We start from the raw sequence: 23,054 nt of genomic DNA, 5'->3' as shown, positions 1-23,054 counted from the left end.
TGGCTGACCTGAGGGACACATGTGCTGGGACTGATCACTGACAGGCTCTGAAGAAGCGATGTGACGAGCCCGTGGTCATGATGGGCCTCTGCTGCTTCTGTCTAGTCGCCCCTCTGTATCCGCGGGTTCTGCATCCAAGGTTTCAACCAATCATAGATCAAAGATACTTGGAAAAAATTTTTCCAGAAAGTTCCCAAAAGCAAAACTTCATTTGCTATGCACTGGCAAGTGTTTGCATAGCATTTATATTGTGCTACGTATTAGAAGTAGTCTAGAGATGACTTTAGAGTACATGGGAAGATGTGGGTGGGTTCTGTGCAAGGATGACGCCCTTTCCTCTGTAAGGGACTTGGGCGTGTGTGGATTTCAGTATCCGAGGCAAGCCTCAAGCCACTCCCTGTGGTTACCGCAAGATGACTGGGTGACTGTAGACGGAGGGGCTGGTGGTGAGTGTGCTTCCTGTAGTCACATGATCAGCACAGTCTGGGAGCTGAGGTTCTTGCTGACCCAAGTCTCTCACGGGAGGCCTGGCAGTGCTGTGACTCCAGTTCAGGTCAGTTGCTCCGTCGTATTTGGCTCTTTGCAATCCCATAGACTAGAGCATGCCAGGCTTCCCTGTCCATCACCAATTCCTGGAGCTTACGCAAACTCACGTCCATCGAGTTGGTGATGCCATCCAACCATCTCATCCTCTGTCATCCCCTTCTCCTTCCGCCTTCAGTCTTTCCCAGCATCAGGGTCTTTTCCAGTGAGTCAGTTCTTCACATCAGGTGGCCAGAGTACTGGAGTTTCAGCGTCAGCATCAGTCCTTCCAGTGAATATTCAGGACTGATTTCTTGATCTCCTTGCAGTCCAAGGGGCTCTCAAAGAATCTTCTCCAACACCACAGTTCAAACGCATCAATTCTTTGGTGCTCAGCTTTCTTTATAGTCCCAACTCTCACATCCATACATGACTCCCGGAAAAACTGAAGATACTAGATGGACCTTTGTCGGCAAAGTAATGTCTCCACTTTTTAATACGCTGTCTAGGTTGGTGATAGCTTTCCTTCCAGAAAAACATGGTGCTCTCCAGAGGGGCTCCAGTGTGTGCTGACAGTGACACTGGCCCCATTTTATGACATTTGGGAAAATAGACTTTTAAAGTTTGTTATGAAAATAGGTGATCAAGCCTTTTCTCTCCATCTGTGGTGTCGTAGGGGTGGGACGTGGGGAGGGCGTGGGGTGGGGCAGGGAGTGGAGGGTCTCTCTGGGAGCCTCAGGACTAAGCTCAGCCTGAGAGCTTGGAGTCTGGGCTTTGTTGAGCTGGGAGGATGGACGTTCACTGCTCAGCCTCACTGTGTCTGCTCCTAGATTGACATAGAGATCAATGGCGACGCTGTGGATCTCCACATGAAGTTGGGTGACAACGGGGAAGCCTTCTTTGTAGAGGAAACGGAAGAGGAGTATGTAAGTCCTGGGGGCGGGCCACGTGCGCCGCGCACTCTTGGATGGTCACTGCTGGCTAGATGAGCTTTCACTTTGGGTTGAAGAACTGGGTTGTGGAAGGGAGCTGGAGCGGGAGGAACTCCCCCCACCTCCAGCCCTGAGGTCCAGGCTGCCCACGTGCGAAGGCCCTGGCACGGCCCCCACTGTGAGCGCCCTGTGACTTTCTCAGGTGGTGCCTGCACAGTTCACACCTTGACCTGAGCACGCTCAACTCCACCCGAGGCATCACAGACGCACAGCAGGCTGCGTCTGCATGTGGACACGTGACCTTTGAACTTGGGAACGCGTTTGAGGTTTCTGTTGGGGACATTATATCCCGATCCTTGATAGTGAGGTGCATTAGTTTATTATGATCTGGGGAGATGTGACTAATTGGCCTCTGCCCTTTATGTGTGATTGCTGCGTGTTTGGCCTCTTTCAGCGAGAGCACAGCTGACCCCCTTCCCTGTGTATCCACTGATGTGAATGTGTCTAAGCTGCTCCTGATTGATTTAAGTGAATCTTCTTACAACTTCTTAGGGGGTATAATTAAATCTTTCATTGTGGAGAATAAAATCTCAGAGCAAAAATGATAGCTTCAAATTATTAAGACTAGAGAGCTACTTTTTTTTGTTTGTGAAGATGAACTGCTAGTTTGATGCCATAAATTCCCAAAGAAAAACAACAGCGGAATGAGATCGTTCATCATCATTCACTCGGGGCTGGCAGCATCAGTACTGTATGGAGGGCAGCAGGAACCGGTGATTATGAAGGGGAACCTACCAGACCAGTGTTCCTCCTAGTATCTTAATTACTTGTTTTCATGTTGTCTTATTTGCATTTACTTGCCCTGGAGAAAAAATTTCCCTATCAGAGACACAGGCGAAAGGCAGAAAGAAGCAGTGAGTTATCATGAGAATGAACATCTCTGATGTAACCTGTCGTGCTGACGAGGCTCCCTGTAAATCTGGCAGTGAGAGGACTGGGTGCTGAGAGTCTGCTGCCTGCTTCACACGTCACTTCTCATGATTCCACTTAGAACTGCTCCACAGAGTGTCAGCTTTCCAGCCTTTTTTTCCTATTCCGCATATGACCCAGTTGGTCAGATTTTCTTTAGCATAATGTGCTTTTCTTTAAAAATTACAAATTGCAGTTCATTCAACAACACTAGATTCACTGCTGTCCATACAGACCGTGAAGAGAAGCCCCGCTTTCCAGCGGCTCCTGGTTTAAAGAGGGATAAACATTACCAGTATCCCTCTGGCCTCCACTTACTGACCTTTTGTTTCTCCCGCTGTTGTTATCAACATCCCCGCTGAGTCAGAAGTTCTAGACTGAGCATCGTCCTTTCCATCACTGCATGATAGTCCATGGTATGGACGTGCGTTTCTCGAACCTTCCTTGTGCTAATGCACGTTCAGCTCACCCGCCCGCCCGCTCCCCCAACAGTGAATCTGTTCTGTCTGAGCTTCCACGTGCCCTGTGCTGACCCGGCATGTCCCTCCTCCACTATGTTCGGCTGCGTGGACCCACACGAGCTAAGGCTTAGCTGTGCAGGGGGTGGAGACCTATGCAGGTGGTGGTCAGTGTGACTGCCTCACCTTCGGGGGCTGGGTAGGTGTTCTTTGTACCACCGTGAGGTTTAGGCTCAGCCAGAATCACTGCTGTTTTGATTCACCATAGGGTTTGTCAAACTTTCTTTCTCATGTTCTCTTTAAGGAGAAGCTCCCTGCTTACCTGGCCACCTCACCAATCCCTACTGAAGATCAGTTCTTTACAGACGTCGACAGCCCTTTGGTGAAACCAGGTGGAAATGAAAGACCTTCTCAGAGTCCGGACGTTGCCCACATCCTGGAAGCAGAGACAGTCTTCACCCCCAGTTCTGTGAAAAAGAAAAAACGAAGGAGGAAGAAATGCAAACAGGACAGTAAGAAGGAGGAGCAGGCCGTGTCGCCCCCTGCCGAGGACGCCACGGGTGTGGATCTGAGCTCCGACGATGACAAGGGGGCCCAGTCAGCAAGGTAGGCAAGAGGGACAGAAGCAAAGATGTCCAGATGTGTCTGCCCTGAAAGCCATGCACTTGGACACAGGTGGCTCTGGGAAGGAGGAGGGTTTTCATGTGGGTGATGCTGTGTACCGTCTCCAGGGCAGATGTGCAATGGAGATGCTTACAACACCCAGCAGAGACCACAGTGTAGGACTATAATCACACCATCAGAAAGATGTTTCTGCTTTCCATCCACCAGGGCAGACAGGCTTGCAGGGGCTGGAGGCTGCTGCTGCCTTCCTGACCGTCTCTGGCCTCAGAGGACACCCATGTCAGTCTGCAGGGACGAGGGTCTCCATGCCTCCCTCCCCTCCCCTTCATTCTGCTGCATGAAACAGACACTGACCAGCCCCCTTCTGCCCTGTCGAGAGGGGTCTTTTATGGGGCGTGTCCTGTTTCCAAATGCAAACTTGATCGTTAGTCACACTGAGATGGACTGACTGACCCTAAGCTGAGGGCAAGGGTCAGCTGGTGTCAGCAGTGAACTCTGGCCCTGGGCATTAGCAACCCCGTATCTCTTACATCCCTGCTGCCAGCTGAAGAGATAAAAGCTCATTTAGTCCCTCTGATTTATCCATGTAGATGATTCAGGCCACTGACTTTGACTTTCTGTTGGTTTTTGTCCCTGTGCTTTAGAAACTGGGGTGTATTTACATACAGTAATATTCATGGATCTAAGTGTGCAGTTCATTGAATCAATAGTTGTGAACATCACGGAACCTCTGTTGGCTTTTGAATGAGAAAAGTACTTGTTTTACACAGTAAAGCTGAACTTGGAGCCATGATGTTAGGGGTCGTCTATGAAGCCTGAAGTGCTCCAGACGCACTATCCACAAACTTCAGCTGGGCCTCCCCCCGCAGCCCTAACCAGCGTTAGATTATCTGGCCGGCCTGAGATCCTCTGCTGTTCAGGGTTGATGTAGACGTTTGTGCTGCGTTTCAGCATAGAGTCAGCGCTGCTCTTCCTCACGCTCTCAGCTGTACTCTCCCTTACATCCCCGCGCCACAGGCTTACTTAGCCCCTCACGTTCAGCCTCCTGGCTGCCTGTCCTTGGGTATGTGTGCATTTTGAACGTGCTCGGCAGGTTTTCGTGAATCACAGACCTAAGGGAACCTCAGCATCAGCAGCTTTTTCCATCACTCTGATGGATCTGAACTAATGAGTTCTATTTTTGTCCAGATCTGCCCAGAGAAGACATGTCCTGCCTTCCAGGGCTTGTAAATTCTTAATGGTGCCTGGTCTCTTTCTCTGTGTCTCAATATTTTATTAAATCCAGTTTGCTTTGCTGAGTTTCTTGGTTTACTGTGTGTGTGTGGCGGGGGTGTATGTGTATCGTTTAGTCATGTCCTCTTTGCAGCCCTGTGTGTGTGTGTGTTAGTCACTCAGTCGTGTCCTACTCTTGGTGACCCCATGGACTGTAGCCCACCAGGTTCCTCTGTCCATGGAGTTCTCCAGCCCAGGATACTGGAGTGGGTAGCCATTCCCTTCTCCAGGGGATCTTCCTGACTCAGGGGTTGAACCCAGGTCTCCAACATTGCAGGCAGATTCTTTACTGTCTGAGCCACCAGGGAAGCCCCATCTTTTATACTGTGCTGAAATATATTCCAAAGATACGTTTAAAGAAAAAATTTTCCATGGCATTTATGTTGCTCTTTTTAAACCTCTTTCAAATAAGTAAATAGTAATAGGCCAGGCTGTACTACCCTTTCAAATTTGGTAGATAAGGACTTTTCATAGCACATGATTTCCCTTTCTGCTTTTACCATTGCAGTCTCCTCTTTTAACAAATGCAATATTTTTATCTGGATATCAGCCTTTTACATGATATATGTATCTTTCCTCTTAAATGAAGTGGTTTGCCAGAGCTCAGTCTTTCTGAGACAAAAGAGATGAGGGTTAGGAAAACCTGAATTAGGAAATGCAGCCAAAAGGAAAAATAGTTACGTAACAGTTGGCGGTAAAGCAGAGCATATTGAATTAAGATGTAAAGGAGAGAAGAGATAATACAAATTAATACAATGATTTCTTTCTGTACTTTTTGTCTAGGTACTAAAGTGATAGATATTCTCATGTCTGTCCTGGTAGAGCATTAAGGTTTCTGTAAGGAGCTCTTGAATTTGTATCGTATTTAGTGTTTGAACTTTTCAGAGTTTTTCTATATACTTCGCAGTGCTCTCAGCATGACACACCACACGAGTCTCACATTGACTCTTGTCAAGTACACAGAACAAGGGATAAATTTCTAATTAAAGATGAAAAACTAGGACCCTCAGTGCTTCTGAGGGGTGTTTTCAAGGTTATACGGCAAGTTAGTTCTGTTAACTCTGCAAATCAGGAAAACCAAAGGGTAAATTAATTCAAACCTTATTAGCAGTAGTTCAGTCTTCTACAGTTCCAAGGTCTGAGAATGAATTTTAAAAGCATCTGTCATACTTTTGTGTCATCTTCCTCACATCCCTACATCCTGCAGATTCTAACTTAGAGAAAGTTCTCAGACTGAAAATAAGTTCTGGGTTTTTAAGAGTTTTTTTCCTATATTTTTGAATTTTTAAGCCATAGCTTTTGTCTTCATCTGTCTGCTTGCTTCCATTTTCTGTAACATGCAGGAGAGTGTAGTGAAAAGAACGCAGGCTTGCTTGCTTTGAATACAACTACTTACTAGCTTTTTTACTTTGGGCAAGTTACTAAACTCCTTTAGGTCCTTGATTAGGTAATACCTAAGGTTGGACATGACTGAGCGACTGAACTGAACTGAAGGTAGGATTTTACTGCTTCAGATTTGCAAGGCTTGGATGCAATGTACAATAAAGCCTTAGTTTGCTTCTTGTAGCCTCTGAGTCAAGTACTCCTCAGTTCAGTTCAGTGCAGTCGTGTCCGACTCTTTGTGACCCCATGAATCACAGCACGGCAGGCCTCCCTGTCCATCACCAACTCCCGGAGTTCACTCAAAGTCATGTCCATCGAGTCGGTGATGCCATCCAGCCATCTCATCCTCTGTCGTCCCCTTCTCCTCCTGCCCCCAATCCCTCCCAGCATCAGGGTCTTTTCCAATGAGTCAACTCTTTGCATGAGGTGGCCAAAGTACTGGAGTTTCAGCTTCAGCATCAGTCCTTCCAGTGAACACCCAGGGCTGATCTCCTTTAGGATGGACTGGTTGGATCTCCTTGCAGTCCAAGGGACTCTCAAGAGTCTTCCCCAACACCACAGTTCAAAAGCATCAATTCTTCGGCGCTCAGCTTTCTTCACAGTCCAACTCTCACATCCATACATGACCACTAGAAAAACCATAGCTTTGACTAGACGGAAGTACCCCCTACCCGATGTAAAAAGGAGTTTTTAATCACATCTTTTCTGTCCCTCCTGTTTATCCCATGGTTAGATGGTGATTGCAGTGGTGTCCAGTAGGTGGCACCAGTGAACCCCTTTCTCCTTCATGGAAGGTGGTATGCATGGCTCAGTCATGTCTGCCTCTTTCAATCTCAGGGACTGTCGACTGCTAGGCTCCTCAGTCTGTAGATTTCCCTTTTTAAGAGACTTAGTTACTAATTGTTCATTTGACTTTCTTCTTTTGTATCATTTAGACAGTGTCATAATTGGGGGATATTATAAAACTGGTGTAAGTGACATTGTTCTGTCTCTGTGATTTTTTTTTTTCTTTCACAGAAGATCTTCAAATGCTTCCTTAAAGGAAGAAGAACATAAGGAGCCCCTGCTCTTCCATTCCAGAGACCACTACCCCTTGTCTGATGGAGACTGGTCCCCTTTAGACAAGTAAGTGTTCTGGAGATGGTTTCATTTCTTACAGGAAGGATAAGCTGAGTAGCTTTTTTGTTACTCCACATGTTGATGCTTCCATGTTTTTCATACAGAAGAGGACTGGAGGTGTGCTTTCCACACGAGTATGGACCTTCCCCCTCAGTAATTGCCTTGTTCCTAAACTTCATCTGACTTATTCTCAGGGTTGGCCAGTATGGATCTGTATAATCAGCATAGAATCTGACCCTCTGCAGTTCTTGATGGTGTGAGCCGCTCATTGTGTAACTGGGTAACACTGTGAAGAAACGTGCAGTCACACTCTGTGCTCAAGTCCGGTTTCTTTCTGTATTATGTTAACTTTACCCATCTTTCCATGCATTTCCTCTCCTATAAAATTGCCTTTCTCATTGATTTCAGGTGAGAATCAAGCGGGATAATTATATTATTGAGGACCCAGCAAGTCCACAGTAAATGCTAGTTGGTGTTGTTTTTATTATTATTAAAGAACTCAAGTGGAAAAAGTAGCTATTTTGTATCTGCAGGTGAAATTGACGTGGTCAGACTTCTGTTTCTCTGTATTTCTTTTCCTCTGTTCAGCTCAGCAAGACCGAAATTCTCAGCTTTAACATCATCGCGTTTCTTTGTCCTGTGTTTGCAGCCCCTACCCGCCGGTGGCCTGTCCTAAGAGCGACTCAGAGCTGGAAGTGAAGCCCGCCGGGAGCCTGCTCAGATCCGAGTCCCACATGGAGTGGACGTGGGGCGGGTTCCCGGAGTCCACCAAGGTAGAGGGTTCCCTGCTGCAGGCTGAGGGTGGCTTTTGCACCAGTGACGGGAGTGAAAGGGGGTGGCGCCCTCGTGTGGCCACATAAGCGAAGCCACGTTAACACCATCCGTAACGTTCATGCTGTGTTCACAACAGAAGGAATCCATCAGTGTAGTCAATAATGTTGACCATTAATTTAACATTTTAATCAGGAAAAACTTTAAAGTACCTAAAGGAAAGTAAAACTTCCACTGAAAGTTTAAGTAGGCAACTTAATCGATTATGAAGGCTTTTTTGTCAGCTCTTAGTGAAAGAAGAAAAAATTGGGACGATGCTTTTCTTGAGAGGACAAAAAATGTAGTGTTTTGAAAATACACATTTTGCTTTTTACGTTGTTGTGACAGGGCCTTGAGGTAGTGAAGGCAGGCCTCAATTCCCTGGAGTGATCAAGTGTTCTTCCTCTACCATCTGAAATGTTCACGTGTCCCGTCTTCTCCAGTTCTTAGATCTTTATAGTAGAACAATTATAAATATAACACGTTTATAAATATCATAACAGTGAACAAAATGCAATGAATAGTTTTTCCCACTATTTAATTATGAAATGTTTTATACAAAATTATGTGTTTAGTGAATGTGTGCTAGTTATAAATAAAATTAACACATGCACCAGCATCCAGGTTAGGAAACAGAGTTAACAGACACCTTCGACAGTAGTTAACGTTGAAACAATGCCTGTTTCAGGTCAGCAAACGGGAGCGGTCTGAGCATCACCCCAGGACAGCGATGATCACGCCGTCAGAAAACACCCACTTCCGGGTGATCCCCAGCGAGGACAGCCTCCTGAGTGAGGTCGAGAAGGACGCTTCGGTGGGGGAAACGGTCTGCACCATCGTGAAGCCCAAGCCGCGAGCCCCAGGGAAGCAGCATGGTGGGGCAGCCTTGGCAGCGGGCCCTCGGGAGCCCCCCGCAGGGTTGGATGCCCGCCACCTGCCTCCCTCACCCCCCTTCGTGGAGGCGCCCTCGGAAGCTCGACCAGCTGCTAAGGTCGACTCGCCCTCCAAGAAGAGAGGTAATCAGGGCTTTGGTTTGACCTCAGCAGCTCCGAATCTAGGTAGTGAATTATTCCAGGGTTTCAGGTGATGGACTGGGCCCCCTCATCCCGACCGGGACCTGCCGCACCAGGGTGGGGATAGGGGAGTGCTTAGTGTGGCTTCCCCATCACACTGTGGGCACCCCCAGAGCCAACTCTGACCTCCTCTCTCTCCCGGCCGTGGCTGCTGAGAAGCATTCTCTAAAAAAAAATTATGAAGGTATTAAAGTCAATTAATGAGTAAAATTAATCCCTTTAAGTGTTGTTCAGTCTTTTCCGACTCTTTGCGGCCACGTGGACTGTGGTCCACCAGGCTACTCTGTCCTTGGGATTCCTCGGGCAAGAATATTGGAGTGGGTTGCCATTCCCTTTTCCAGGGCATCCTGACCCAGTGTTTGAACCCGGGCCTCCTGCATTGCAGGCAGATTCTTTACCATCTGAGCCACCAGGGAAGAGAGGCTTCAGCAGTATGTGAACCGAGAACTTCCAGATGTACAAGCTGGATTTTAGAAAAGGCAGAGGACCCAGAGATCAAATTGCCAACATCCGTTGGATCATAAAGAAAAGCAAAGGAATTTCAGAAAATACTTCCGCTTCATTGACTATGCTAAAGCCTTTGACTGTGTGGATCACAACAAACTGGAAAATTCTTAAAGGGATGGGAATACCAGACCACCTTACCTGCCTCCTGAGAACCTGCGTGCGGATCAAGAAGCAGTAGTTAGAACTTTACTTGGAACAACTGACTGGTTCAAAGTTGGGAAAAGAGTACAACAAGGCTGTATATTGTCACCCTGCTTATTTAACTTCTGTGCAGAGTACATCATGTAAAATGCCAGTCTGGATGAAGCACAAGCTGGAATCAAGATTGCTGGGAGAAATATCAACAATCTCAGGTATGCAGATGATACCGCTCTAATGGCAAAAACCAAAGAGGAACTAAAGAGCCTCTTGATGAGGGTGAAAGAGGAGAGTGAAAAAAATGGCTTAAAACTCAACATTCAAAAAACTAAGATCATGGCATCTGGTCCCATCACTTCATAGCAAATAGATGAGGAAAAAGTGGAAGCAATAGCATTTTATTTTCTTAGGCTCCAGAATCACTGTGGATGGTGACTGCAGCCACAAAATTAAAAGATGCTTGTTCCTTGAAAGAAAAGCTATGACAAACCTAGACAACATATTAAAAAGCAGAGAGATTACTTTGCTGACAAAGGTCCATCTTGTCAAGGCTATGGTTTTTCCAGTAGTCATATAGGAATGTGGGAGTTGTACGATAAAGCAAGCTCGGTGTCAAAAAATTGATGCTTTTGAACTGTAGTGCTGGAGAAGACTCTTGAGAGTCCCTTGGACTGCAAGGAGATCAAACCAATCAGTCCTAAAGGAAATTGACTCTGAATATTTATTGGAAGGATCGATGCTGAAGCTGTAGCTTGAATACTTTGACCACCTATTATGAAGAGCTAACTCATTGGAAAAGACCCTGATGTGCTGGAAATGATTGAGGGCAAAAGAAGAAGCAGGCAGCAGAGAATGAATGGTTAGGTAGCATCACCGATTCAATAGATGTGAGTTTGAGCAAGCTCTGGGGGAGATAGTGAAGGACAGGTAAGCCTGGTATGCTGTAGTTCATGGGGTCACAAGAGTCGGACACTGCTAAGCAACTGAGCACTCATGCACGTTCATATATAAAAAGAAACCAAACTGTCAAGTATAAATGACTTAGGGCCCAGGATTCACATGAGAGAAGGTGAAAGAATGCGAGACTCAGCCCGTGTTTATTGGATAGCTGTCAGGAGTGCTGTCCCGCTCCAGTACTCTTGCCTGGAAAATCCCATGGACGGAGGAGCTGGGAAGGCTGCAGTCAATGGGGTCGCTGAGGGTCGGACACGACTGAGCGACTTCACTTTCACTTTTCACTTTCATGCATTGGAGAAGGAAATGGCAACCCACTCCAGTGTTCTTGCCTGGAGAATCCCAGGGACGGGGGAGCCTGGTGGGCTGCCATCTATGGGGTTGCACAGAGTCAGACACAACTGAAGCGACTTAGCAGCAGCAGCAGCAGCAGGAGTACTAACCTCTTTTAGCAGCAGCAGCAACAGGAGTGCTGACCTCTTTCACCTGGCTGGGTGAGAAACAGCAGTGGGGAAAGGTTAGATGACGCCTTTAAAAGTACACCGCAGGTCCAGTCATGGCTGGTTTTATCGTTTGCAAACCTTTGTTTTTTTGCAGTTGTGAATGAAGAGTAATCAGGTTCTCATCTCTGATGTGTTTTTTTTTTTTAAATAAAACCAGGTGTCCACAAGAGAAGCCAACACCAGGGGCCTGATGATATTTACCTGGATGACCTGAAGGCACTGGAACCTGAGGTTGCAGCTCTGTATTTCCCCAAAAGGTAGTGGGTTTATACTGCAGAGTGGGCAACTCTGAAATGTTCTAGATGTTTCCAGAGCAAAGCATTAGAAAAAGGAGCGAGGAGCTGGTATCCTTCAGCTATGTTGAATTCTTGCTTCAGATTTTGGAAAATCCAGAAATTGTGCATGTGTTGTGTTTTACCTATTTATGAACAAATGTTCAGTACAGTGAGAAGGTGCCCCTGTCAAGCTCATGTAGGAAGGGCGTAACATGGACATGACATCAGATTAGCTCTTCCTGTTCATTAGCATTGTTTCCTTTATTATGTGTTTAGAGGTGATACATCTTTATTCAAAGACACTTTACAAAGTGGGCCTCCACTCTTCAGTGAGGCTGCACTTATTCACAGGCCTGGATCTGGTAGGGCCCCTTCCAGGGCCTTTCCAAACTTCCGTTCCTCCTTTCCAAGCCATCCCTTCCTCCTTTGTGACTCCCTGCTTGGAATAACACCAAAATCTTAGCAGTGATAGATTTGGGTGGTTTTCCCAAGGCCATTTCCATTCTTGGGGAAATTCCATTTTATTAAATAATATTCTGTGATCACAAAGAACAGTGTTTACTTTCCCCCAAGTTCTCATGGCTTGAATACACTGAGCCATAGTCACACATAATTAAATACTTTTAAACAAATTATTGAAAAGCATATCTGAAGGTTTTATTTAAAATAGACAGGATTGATGTGAGGATACTTAATTTTTACAGATATTTTTGCAGGATCCGTAAAATGCCCTCCTGACTTTCTCCCGTTTGTTAGGAGTAGTAGTTGGGTTTTTAAGGCGAGAGAACTGAAACTGGTCCTTTTGTTTTGGTTTTTATTTTCATTCAGAAAGTTAAAACGTAAGCTATCTTGACATTACCTCTTTGTTTCTGATTTCCTAGTCCTTAATCATTTGTTTACATTGGGACAGATGTAAGACATTTCTTAGTTTCCTTTCTTAAAACACGGGGAGCATGACGACTGCGCTGGGGCGACCCTGTGCTGTGACAGCCTGACCGTCTGGGGCCGTAGCCGCTCACGTCGTGAGTGATGGTTTCTGGAAGCGAGACAGGGAGGCTTAGGAATGCTCACAGGCATTCGTTTTCTCATCGTGGTCACCGGCACCCTGGCTGAAGAGCTGGTGTTTGTAGCTGGAGCTGAACTCGACCCTGAAGCACAGTCTCGTGGTTCTAGCAGCCCGTTGTTGAGTCGGTCGGCGTCCTCCATGTATTCAGTGGGGGTGTCGGTTAGGGTCACACCGGCTGCTGTAACTGGTAAAACTCACAACCTCAGTGGCTTGACCGCAGCAGTTCATTTCTTGCTCATGTGATGGTGTTGGGGGGGCCTTGCACACGGGGGCTCTGGAGCACCAGCCCCTCCCATCCTGAGGCTCCGCTGTCCCCGTGGGGCCTCTACAGGGAAAGGGGAGGGCTGCTGGGGGCGCAGTTTTCAGGGGCCCGGCTTGGGAAGGAGGCGGCACACGCCTTCTGTCCATAGGGACGGCACAGTCGTCTGGTCACATGGCTACACCTGACTGCAGGGGCCACCCGTGTGCCCAGGAGGGTGAGGGCGTGGTGCTTGTCTCACCCTTAGGTCAGCCTTGCTGGGGCCCCAGCACAGCAGCCGCGTTTGCTGCTGAGGCGGCCTTGGCTTTTTCAGCGTCTCCAGTTAGCAGCACATTCTGTTGATCAGATTAATCTCAAAACTGTGCTGTGGTTGCGCATCGCTCAGTCCCAGACACCAGCGTCTTCTCGTCAGAGGCTCAAGCGCAGAACATGATGATGGTGTTTGAAACTGCTTTCTATTTGTGACTGGGCTGTACTCTGCTGCCACCTTCTGCTCAAATTTCAGATTTTTTTCTAAAGATCATGTAACTTCATGAGATGATATGCATTTATGTACTGGCTTTTAAAAGAATAAAATAATTTAATAATTCTACAAGTATTTCAGTGACATTATCCATTCAAAAGGTGTAGAGTAGGAAACATTCATGACTAAGAGATGTAAGGTGTCATTTCCATGTCCTTTTCCTCTCAAATTTATGCTCCATTACGAAAAGTTTCCTTTAGGATCGGCTTCTAAAACCTGGCTTGCACGCCTTGTTGAGAAAACTGAAAGCGTTGAGTGACCTCGACTTTGGTTCTGGGGCTCACCAGTGTAGGAACAGTTTATTTCTGGTTTCTTGGTGCATTTCTTTCTTGAGGTGTGTCCAGCCTCCCGAGAATTTTTACTTGGTTAATTTCTTTGTTTTCATGAAGTAACAAATGAATTTAGAAAAGCCTTGCTTTTAACAATAATGCAACCTTGGACTACAGCAATTTTGTATGAGAGGAGTATAGTACCACAGCCTTTTGTAGGAAGTTAAAATCAGGTTTCCAGACATCAGGGTTTTCTTACCTTGTCATTTTTGTCATGTAAATTAATGCTTGTAACTCTCATGTAAGTCAGAATGGCCATCGCTGATGGTTCGTGTGGCTGTGAGTGAGTGGTGTGTGCGTGTTCACTGTGTTCAGTTAATTCCACAGCAGTGCTGTTGGGTTGTCTCGGTGTCGTCCAGGATAGGGGTCTGAACACCGCCTAAGCGAAGCTGCGTCCGGGGCAGGGAGCCCTGAGCTTGGCTGTCAGGCTCAGGGCAGGGGTGTGATGGCCACTGCATTTCTCCCCACAGTGAGTCAGAGCCCGGCTCCCGGCAGTGGCCCGAGTCCGACACGCTGTCCGGCTCCCAGTCCCCCCAGTCAGTGGGCAGCGCGGCGGCCGACAGCGGCACCGAGTGCCTCTCGGACTCCGCCATGGACCTGCCCGATGTCACCCTGTCACTGTGCGGCGGCCTCAGCGAGAATGGAGAGATCTCCAAAGGTGGGTGGGCAGCCTCGTCCGCGCTGGGTGGTGAGCTGTGCCGGGAACGCAGCCCTGGGGTCTCATGGAGGTGGCAGGGTCTCCCCTGGACATCAGACTCTTCGCCCCTGATTTAGGTGCGTGTTGGGGTGACCCCGCGTGTCAGTGGGTGGAGGGCTGTGGGCCTGGGGACGGGTCCTCGGGCGGCCCCATGTATTGGGTGCCCGGGGTTAGCTCAGCCCCGGCCGCCTTCTCTTCTGTGAAGTTGCGGGAATAATTGTCAGGCTGGGACCTGGCAGCCCCGAGCCTGAGACACGAGAGGAGGGCCTCACGTTGCCAAAGCTGTCTGCTGAGTGGTCTTTCTGGGAAAAGTAGAAGGGGTTACTCTGTCTGAGAGTTGGCCCAGGAGAGTCAAGTCACTCACGAGAAGGGGTTGCTTAGCAGGGCTGGTTCCAACAACCCTGCGGGACTTGAGCACCTGTGTGTCCGACTGTCCCAGCCAGTTCTTTGGCCTTTCTGGTCTTTTGTAAACTGAACTCTTCATGTTTTCTCAGTTTGGCTGGTGGCCCTTGATGGATTTTCCTCTAAGGAAAGATTTTCTGACTAACGTCATCTTTTGTCTTGTGTGTGTGGCAGGCTGGGTTGCCCTGGGCCTCTTCGCTGGAACTCCCTAAATCCTCTTCTTCTTGGGGTCATGGGGTGATCACTTTTCCACTTCTTAATTCTGTTTACTTTTTGCAGGAAATTGAGTGTGTTATGGCCAGTGGTTCCTTCTAGGGATGAAATTAGGTCACGTTATAATCCTTTTAAGCCCTCCCTTTAAAAATAGAGGTGGAGGAGGGGACATACAGTTTATGCAAAACTGTAAAATTTATACTTAAAAGACTAAATGGCAAGTAAACAGGACACAGATGACCAGGAGGAACAACCCCAGTGAGAGTTTGCTCTGTTGTTGGAGTTTGCTCTGAATGAGAGGATCGCCTCTGGGAACGGGACAGAAAGTCACGCTTGACCCTCACCTGTTCTGCAGGAACTCGGATTTGTTTCTTCTTGAGACCCTCAGCCAGACTCTGCTGTGCTGGGTCTCTCCCTCCAAGCACTGTAAGATGCTTGGGTTGTTTTCTCACGTAGCGGCACTTGTGCACTCGCGGCTGTAAGACCCCAGGAACGTTCCCCGGTTATGCTGTTAAAAGTTGCCCGCCAGTCAAGGGTTTCACGCCTGCTTGTGAGAATGAAACTCAGCAGTTTTAGCTGCTTATGGAGTTGAGTGTGTGTGAACCCGGGCCTTCATATCTCCCTCCCTCTCACATCTGTCATCTGTTTGCCTCAAAGTCCCTAGCTTATCCCTTTCTCCTGTTTTTTTTTTTGTTTGTTTTGAAGTACTTTTTTGATCCTGTAGTCACTTCAGTATGAAGAGAGTATTGTAATAAGCTCAGGTGGATGTTTATTCGTGTAATCTCTAACCAGATGATAATTATCTTACCTTACAGAGAAATTCATGGAGCACATCATTACGTACCATGAATTTGCAGAAAACCCTGGACTCATAGACAATCCCAACCTTGTGATACGGATATATAACCGGTAAGTACTCTTGCTCTTTCATTGTTTATAATCATTAAGTATTCTTGCAGATTTTTCTTTCCCTAAGTGCTATATAGTTTTTAACTATTATATTCTTTCTCACTATGCCATTTCCTATAAATGAGCTAAATGGGCAGCGACTTTGGAGTGAAGCTTCAGCTTTATTTTCAGTGAGGCTTGAAATGCTGCTCTGTTTTACACGTTGTGCTACTTCTCTGCTTGGAGAAGTTTGGCTTGAAGCAAAGATTGCTTATGTGGCAAGAAGCTGAGCTGATCACATCTTCATTGGAAAGAATAAGGACTTTGTTATGGCATTCTGCTTCCTCTCCCGCCCTGTCCTCTCTGACGGTCTTGCCTGGCTTTGCTCTCACAGTTACTACAGCTGGGCGCTGGCGGCCCCCATGGTCCTCAGCCTTCAGGTCTTCCAGAAGAGCCTGCCCAAGGTGAGTTGTTGCTCCCCAGAAATGTCTGCAGCACACGGCGCTTTGAGAATCCATGTGTGCATGTCTCTGAACTGGGTGCTGTTCAGTTTTACTTAATATTATAAAGTTAATACCATCAGTCAAATTATCTCATGCCCAGAAATCTAGGCAATTGGCTGGGCTGCCGTAGCCGTCATTTTTACTAGATACTCATACCAGTTTCTGATCGTGTGTCAAGATTGCGAGATTTCACTGATTGTTATTTAAATATAGGATAAAAACATTTCCTCCCATTAATATGGAAAGATGCCCCCGGAAGTGTGGCATCAGTGTGGGTCCTTCAGCTTGTGGCTAATGAGCCTGTTACGTAGAAACTGAAGCTTGGAATCTGTCCACCAAGGTGACATCATCAATTGGTCCTCATAACTTGAGGGCAGAGAACGGAGAGCAGCCCACCTGCCCCTAAGAGGGGCCAGACCACCTGGCCTGACGTCACGGAGGGCGCCGGTGGGTCAAGGCATCGTCACCGCCCTCTGGCTGAAGGTAGAGAGGGGTCGAGTGCCCTGTGCCCGAGATGCTGGACTAACCTGTGCTCGTTGTTTTCAGGCCACAGTTGAGTCCTGGGTCAAGGATAAGATGCCAAAGAAATCTGGCCGCTGGTGGTTCTGGCGTAAGAGGGAGAGCATAACCAAGCAGGTAACCGAGCTGGAGGTGGGCTGAGTGCCAAGCACAGGGAAGTCCCATTTGGGCTCCATGGTGCTCCATCACGATAGCCGGCACCGGGTGTGAACAGTTACTCGTGCAGGTCAGACACCGGTGCTGCGCGTGCGTCACCTGTCACCTTCGCCACCGCCCGGCGGTGCCGCTGTGTGGACTCCTGTGTACTGGCGGGAGGCCCGGGCACGGGACCACAGGCACGGGGCTGGTGAGGGGTGGGGCCGCGCCATGACCTCAAGCGCACCCCCAGAGCTTGCCCCTGCCCCTGGGAGGAGGGGACATGCCCTCGGCCCCTGCCCAGGCCTCGCGGGTGTGGCCCGTGTGTCTTATGTTGTGTGACTGAGCTGGTGCCTGTCATAGTCCTCGCCCCTGGCTTGGTGGCAGCAGCTTTTCACACACACACAGCGTATGACTTCTCTCTCAGGTTTCTGTCCTTTTGGCTCAAACTAGAGGCTCGGTTTCTTAAGCATTTTTAATTTGTGGATTCAGATAGCACTTTTGCTAATTCCTTGAGGGAGCCACTGATGGCTTTTTGCCCTGACGGTCGGGCGAGAGCTGCTCATCGCCACTGTCATCCTCTCCTTCCAGCTGCCAGAGGCCAAGGAAGGGAAAGCGGAGGCCCCGCCGCCCAGTGACCGGCCGTCAGGCGCCAAGGAGCCAGCCAGTGGCAGGTGACCTTGACAGATCTGTATGATTCTGAGTCCGAAATGTTTTTGTTCTGTGGACAGTCAGTGGCTTCATTGTGCCACTCAGTTAAACAGATAACTTCTGCTTTTCTTGAAAAATATCATCAGCTTAGGGAATTCCCTGGCGATCCAGTGGTCAGAACTCAAGACTCATTGCCAGGGCCCTGAGTTCAACTCTTGGTCAGGAAACTAAGGTCCTGCAAGCCGAGCCATGTGGTGTGGCCAAAAATACATCTATGTTTGTATATACGCATCATGAGCTTAGAGTCGGGATACTCATTGCTGCTTCCTAAGCACCTTGCTCCTGCTCTGGAGCCGTGGAGACAGGTGCCCCTGGCATGCAGGCCTCTGGGAAGCAGGTCTTGGGGAATCATAAGATCTGAAGTGCCGGGGGCCCTGCTGCCTGGCTGGCAGGCACAGCAGGAGACATGACAGAACCTTAGAGATGAGGCGGGCCCCTTTGGTTTCCTGGGAGGAGTCTGCCCTGGACGTGTGGACTGGCTGCCTGAGGGGAGGAACCACGATGCGCCTGTTCTTGGTTCTGCTACTGTGCTCCTTCCTCCATCACATCTTCTGTTCTCTTCCCATCCCTGAGTCTTGGGTTCATCTTCCTGTTCTTTACCCTCTTCTTTTTAAAGAATTATATAAAATCTTTTTTGTTAGTTTCTTAAATCACTGTTAGTATTTTCTATAATTTGTACCTTTTAAAACATACATACCCCTTTCAACAAGAATCGGCAGAGCAAGAATCGGTAGCATTCACTGGTTCTAGCAGAATACAGCCAGTCATAGCAGGAGAGTGACCCTGGCCAGTTAAGAAAGGAGGAGGAGAGTGACCCTAGCTGGTCGTGGAGGAGGTAGATCATGCAACGTGGACCCTGGGTCTCCTCCTGGGTGGATCTGGGACTTCTCTCTCTGTCTGCTCCGGATCCTGAATGAAAAGCTGTTGTCTGTAAGCGTCCTTCAGCCTCTCCAATAACAGACTGTGTTTGACAGGTCGGCCGAGGATGACTCATCGAGTGACGAAGGGTCCCAGGAACTGGAAGAGTCCATCAAGGTGGACTCCGCCCCCACAGAACCCCCAAGCCATAGTGGCACAACCTCCTATAAGAAGTCTCTTCGTCTGTCCTCAGACCAGATCGTGAGTCCCGTGTGGTCTGGGTGGGTCCAGCCTCATGAGCCTTAGTAACTGGTCACCTTGACAAGCCTCTCTTTCCGTCTGCCCAACCCCACACCTCACAGGCGGCCCAGCACATGGCCATGTAAATGCCCACATGTGTCCAGGAGAGCAGCAGCCCCCCACCTGGGACCCCTAGGGTCCCCTGGGATGCACTTTCCCCTCCTTCACCCCCAGGCCTCCTGTCTCCATGTCTGGGAGTGAACCAGAGCACCTGTGTTTCCAGCCTGAGTCCGACACGTCCAGACTGGCTCTGGGCCCCACTCTGTCTCATGGGAGCCACAGCCAGAGGGAAATGACATCTTACCTAGATGCAGTCTCCCCCTTCTGTCAATTTCCCACTTCTCCACCTTCACCCACGTTCAGTATGAATTGGTCCTGCTGTGCCCCAAGGAGGAGGATCTCTGGTACACAGGGCATCCTGGGGGGCGGGGAGGAGACCGGGGAGCAGGGGTCAGAAGGGCCCCTGGGCACCGTATACACAGTTCAGGCCGAAGTTCCTCAGCCCAGCTCCCGAGCTGCAGGTGCAGCCCCGATGCACCCTCCCAGAGCTGGGTCCTGAGACGCTACCTACCAGCAGTTTGGGGAGTGTTCAGATTCTGTTCCAAAACCGTTTTCTGTTGCTTTTCCTTGCTTTTTTTTGAGAGATTAGGATGTTTCTCATGTAACTTTGTATCTTTTTAAAATTAATTTTATTTGGAGGCTAATTACTTTTCAATATTGTGGTGGGTTTTGCCATATATCCACATGAATCAGCCACTGGTGTACATGTGTCCCCCATCCTGAAACATTGTATCTTAAGCAGTTTCTCTGACCACATTTTCTTGGAAAGTGTGACTTAATTATTGCATGTAATTCTGTCAAAGTGAAGTGCCTTTAATTTTCAAAGCTCTGATTTTGCTGATTCTTACACTTTTTATGAAAGGCGAAACTGAACCTCCAAGATGGCCCAAATGATGTCGTGTTTAGTATCACAACCCAGTATCAAGGCACCTGCCGCTGTGCAGGGACCATATACCTGTGGAACTGGAACGACAAGGTCATCATTTCCGACATTGATGGGACAATAACCAAGTAAGCGGGAGCCCTGGCGTGGCAAAAGGATGGCCCAGCTCTGTGTGCAGAGGGCCAGGGGCTTCCTCACCTGAGTGACCAGCCACCATCAGGAGAGTTTTTTAAACTACTTGCACTGAGAGGTCCTGAGTGCAGTCCCCACAGAATCATTCTGTGGATGGAGGAGGTGGGTGGGGCCATACAAACAGAAGGTCAGAACAGCTTTGGTGAATTCCCCTGGCGGCCACGTTAGGACCCAGCACTTTGACCAGCGAGGGCCCAGATTCATTCAGTCCCTGGTTGGGGAACTAGGATCCCGCAAGCCTTTTGGCGCAGCCAAATGACAATAATAATAACTCTTGGAAAGATTTAATTATTCGGTCTCCAAATTCTGGCATGGGGAGGAAAAAATAGAAGCTGTTGCAATTAGAGAAGAGGAGGCCGAGTGGTTGTAAACGCTTCCTGAGAGTGAAGGGCTGGCCCTTGGGTCTGGTGGCTCTCTCAGAAGCTCCTGGGTGACGTCCTCGGCTTGTGCTCACGCAGTCCAAGGAAGCCGCCTTGTGGGCTGTCACACCCCGCCCCCCCCTCCCCGGCCCCCTCCCTCCCCCCGGCGGCTGCTGTCGCAGAAGCTGGTGTTTCACTAACAGGCAAACGCTTGGCTTTGTGTGCTTGGTGCCTGACGCCTCCTCCTGGTTCCACCCTCGCAGGTCTGATGCTCTGGGACAGATTCTTCCGCAGCTGGGTAAAGACTGGACGCACCAGGGCATCGCGAAGCTCTACCATTCCATCAACGAGTAGGTGCCTGACCCTGTGGTTAGTGAGCTGGGATTTTGCTGGACCTATAGAAGTAGTCCCAGGAAATCTTGTTTGTGATCCAGCTTTCTCACTCTGCTTTCTCACCCCTCACTGGAGCCTCCCCCAAGGGAGAGTGTGAGCCGCCACCCGTGGGACGAGCCGCGCGCCTGGCAGGCTGCCCTTGTTCCCGCACAGGGCTGCGGGTTGCGGGCACTGCCTGTGTCGGTAGTTACGGCTGTGCTTGGGTTTGCAGCCGTAGTTTAATCATTTGCAATTTTTTTGAGTACTTTTAATTGTCTTTCTTGAAGGGGGTAACACATGTGTGCATGGGGGGATCAATCTGCCAGGCGGTCTTCTCCGTCAAGTACCTTTTGTGAGGACATAGTGCTGTGGCCTTTGTGGGAATCCCAATACATCCAACTTAAATCGATCCGCAGAACTACAGTGTGTTAAGCAGAGGTTGAGACATGTCCCAATATGAAAATTATGAGTATGTCAGTTACCCAGGTAGAGTTTTGCTTCTTGTTTTATAGAATGATTTGCATTCTGGAAGTTGTATTTGTAAATAAGACTCTTTGTCTCTTTCATCTACAGCACATCCTTTAAAGACAGCCCCCAGTTTTTTGTCTGTTTTGTAATTCGGCTTCTCTAGAGGTATTATTACATGAAAGTTTAGCATAATCCCTAATCACGTCTCCTCCATGGTGTTTTTCATGGAGTGGTGAGATCTTTATAATCCTGATGATTCTTGTATTAAATTTAGGAATTCGACTTTCATGGGAGATGAGAGGAACTTTATTTGGACCTTTAAAAAGAAAAAACGCATTTTTCTCCCTTTAGCTGAACAGCACATGGGCTAAACAGGACGTGTTCTCTTCCAGGAACGGCTACAAGTTCCTGTACTGCTCGGCCCGCGCCATCGGCATGGCCGACATGACCCGCGGCTACCTGCACTGGGTCAACGACAAGGGCACCATCCTGCCCCGCGGCCCCCTCATGCTGTCCCCCAGCAGCCTGTTTTCTGCCTTCCACAGGTGCATGTGTGTGTGTGCGTGCATGTGTGTGTACGCGTGTGTGCCCGCGGGGGCCGGGGCCTGGCTGCACTGTATCTATTACAGAGCTTCTGGGTCTGAGTTCCACATTACTCTAAATCGCACACCGCTCACCTGGTCTGTGTCAGACACAGCTGAGAAAAGTCAGGCTGGCAGAAATGGACAAAGATACCAGTTACAAAGGATTTAGAAAAATGGATGGGTGTGGGTTTTCAGACCACAGACCAGGGAAAACTGCCATTTTGGATTTGGTGGTGATACTTCTGTTTTTCTCCTAGGGAAGTAATAGAAAAGAAGCCGGAGAAGTTCAAGATTGAGTGTCTGACCGACATCAAGAATCTCTTTGCCCCAGCTCAGCAGCCCTTCTACGCTGCCTTTGGGAACCGCCCAAATGTAGGTGTCTCCTCCGGGCTGCACGTGCGGGCGGCGTAGGAAACATGCGCAGGACGGTGCTTTAGGGTGTAGCTGGGTCATCATCTTCACCCCAGGCGTGTGGGCGCAATGAGGTCTCCCGTGCTGGGTGGGTGCTCACTTCATCAGCTTTATTCCTCCCGCAGCAGGGAGGTGCTGGGGGTGGAGACCTGCCCTGGATGCCCGTGTGTGACCAGGGGCCTTCGTTCCATTTCCATGAATTCTAAGCCGAGCCTTGGATCTGCCCCCCAGATCCAAGCACTGCCTCTCCCCCACCCCCCAGCCACGAACGCTTCCCTTCTCCTACTCTGGGGCCTGGAGTCTCCTTGGCACCCGCGTTCTCTGGCTTCCCGAGCACCCTCTGCGGTGCGTGTTGGCCTCCTTGTTTAGTCTGAGTCTGTCTGAAGCTCAGCCTTGGTGGCGGCTGCCCCAACTCCATGTGTTCTCCATACACTGCTTCCTGTGATGCTTCTGGCTCACAGAGGGCCTGAGAACTTCTCAGTAACCACCCTGTTCTGTGTTCTCTGTGGCAGGATGTCTATGCTTACAGACAAGTGGGTGTCCCAGACTGCAGGATCTTCACCGTGAACCCCAAGGGCGAGCTGATACAAGAAAGGACCAAAGGAAACAAGTCCTCGTAAGTGCATTCCCTCTTCTCAGCCCTGGCGCCATGCAGCTGGGGCCCAGGTGTCAGAGCTGTGCCCGCCCTTGGAAGCCTCCGCCCTGCCAGGCTCTGTTCACCCCTTCTGCCAGGGCATCCCCCACCTCTGCCAGGCTGTGCCCCGCTCTGCAGCCATTGTAGAG

At 48.9% G+C, this 23,054-nt stretch overlaps 1 protein-coding gene across 11 annotated transcripts in view; it reads left to right on the top strand.

Moving 5' to 3' along the window:
- The window catches only part of LPIN2 (lipin 2), a 375,312-nt gene that overhangs the window by 341,829 nt on the left and 10,429 nt on the right, over positions 1-23,054 (top strand). For 10 of the 11 annotated variants that reach the window (XM_055559221.1, XM_055559220.1, XM_055559214.1 and 7 more), the window contains 17 exons: positions 1,353-1,448; positions 3,186-3,487; positions 7,178-7,285; positions 7,929-8,052; positions 8,778-9,105; positions 11,422-11,521; positions 14,187-14,374; positions 15,844-15,937; positions 16,311-16,380; positions 16,966-17,055; positions 17,665-17,747; positions 18,759-18,903; positions 19,865-20,013; positions 20,700-20,786; positions 21,669-21,821; positions 22,118-22,232; positions 22,784-22,887. In XM_055559221.1, coding sequence (XP_055415196.1) covers positions 1,353-1,448; positions 3,186-3,487; positions 7,178-7,285; positions 7,929-8,052; positions 8,778-9,105; positions 11,422-11,521; positions 14,187-14,374; positions 15,844-15,937; positions 16,311-16,380; positions 16,966-17,055; positions 17,665-17,747; positions 18,759-18,903; positions 19,865-20,013; positions 20,700-20,786; positions 21,669-21,821; positions 22,118-22,232; positions 22,784-22,887 — 2,336 coding nt within the window. The remainder of the gene's footprint in view (positions 1-1,352; positions 1,449-3,185; positions 3,488-7,177; positions 7,286-7,928; positions 8,053-8,777; positions 9,106-11,421; positions 11,522-14,186; positions 14,375-15,843; positions 15,938-16,310; positions 16,381-16,965; positions 17,056-17,664; positions 17,748-18,758; positions 18,904-19,864; positions 20,014-20,699; positions 20,787-21,668; positions 21,822-22,117; positions 22,233-22,783; positions 22,888-23,054) is intronic. The other variant, XM_055559213.1, reaches the window with a different exon arrangement.

Source organism: Bubalus kerabau, chromosome 21 (assembly GCF_029407905.1).
Source record: "Bubalus kerabau isolate K-KA32 ecotype Philippines breed swamp buffalo chromosome 21, PCC_UOA_SB_1v2, whole genome shotgun sequence".
Classification (NCBI taxonomy): Eukaryota; Metazoa; Chordata; class Mammalia; order Artiodactyla; family Bovidae; genus Bubalus; species Bubalus kerabau.
Note: the sequence above shows the minus strand (reverse complement) of the source record. Positions and strands in the feature narration are given on the sequence as shown.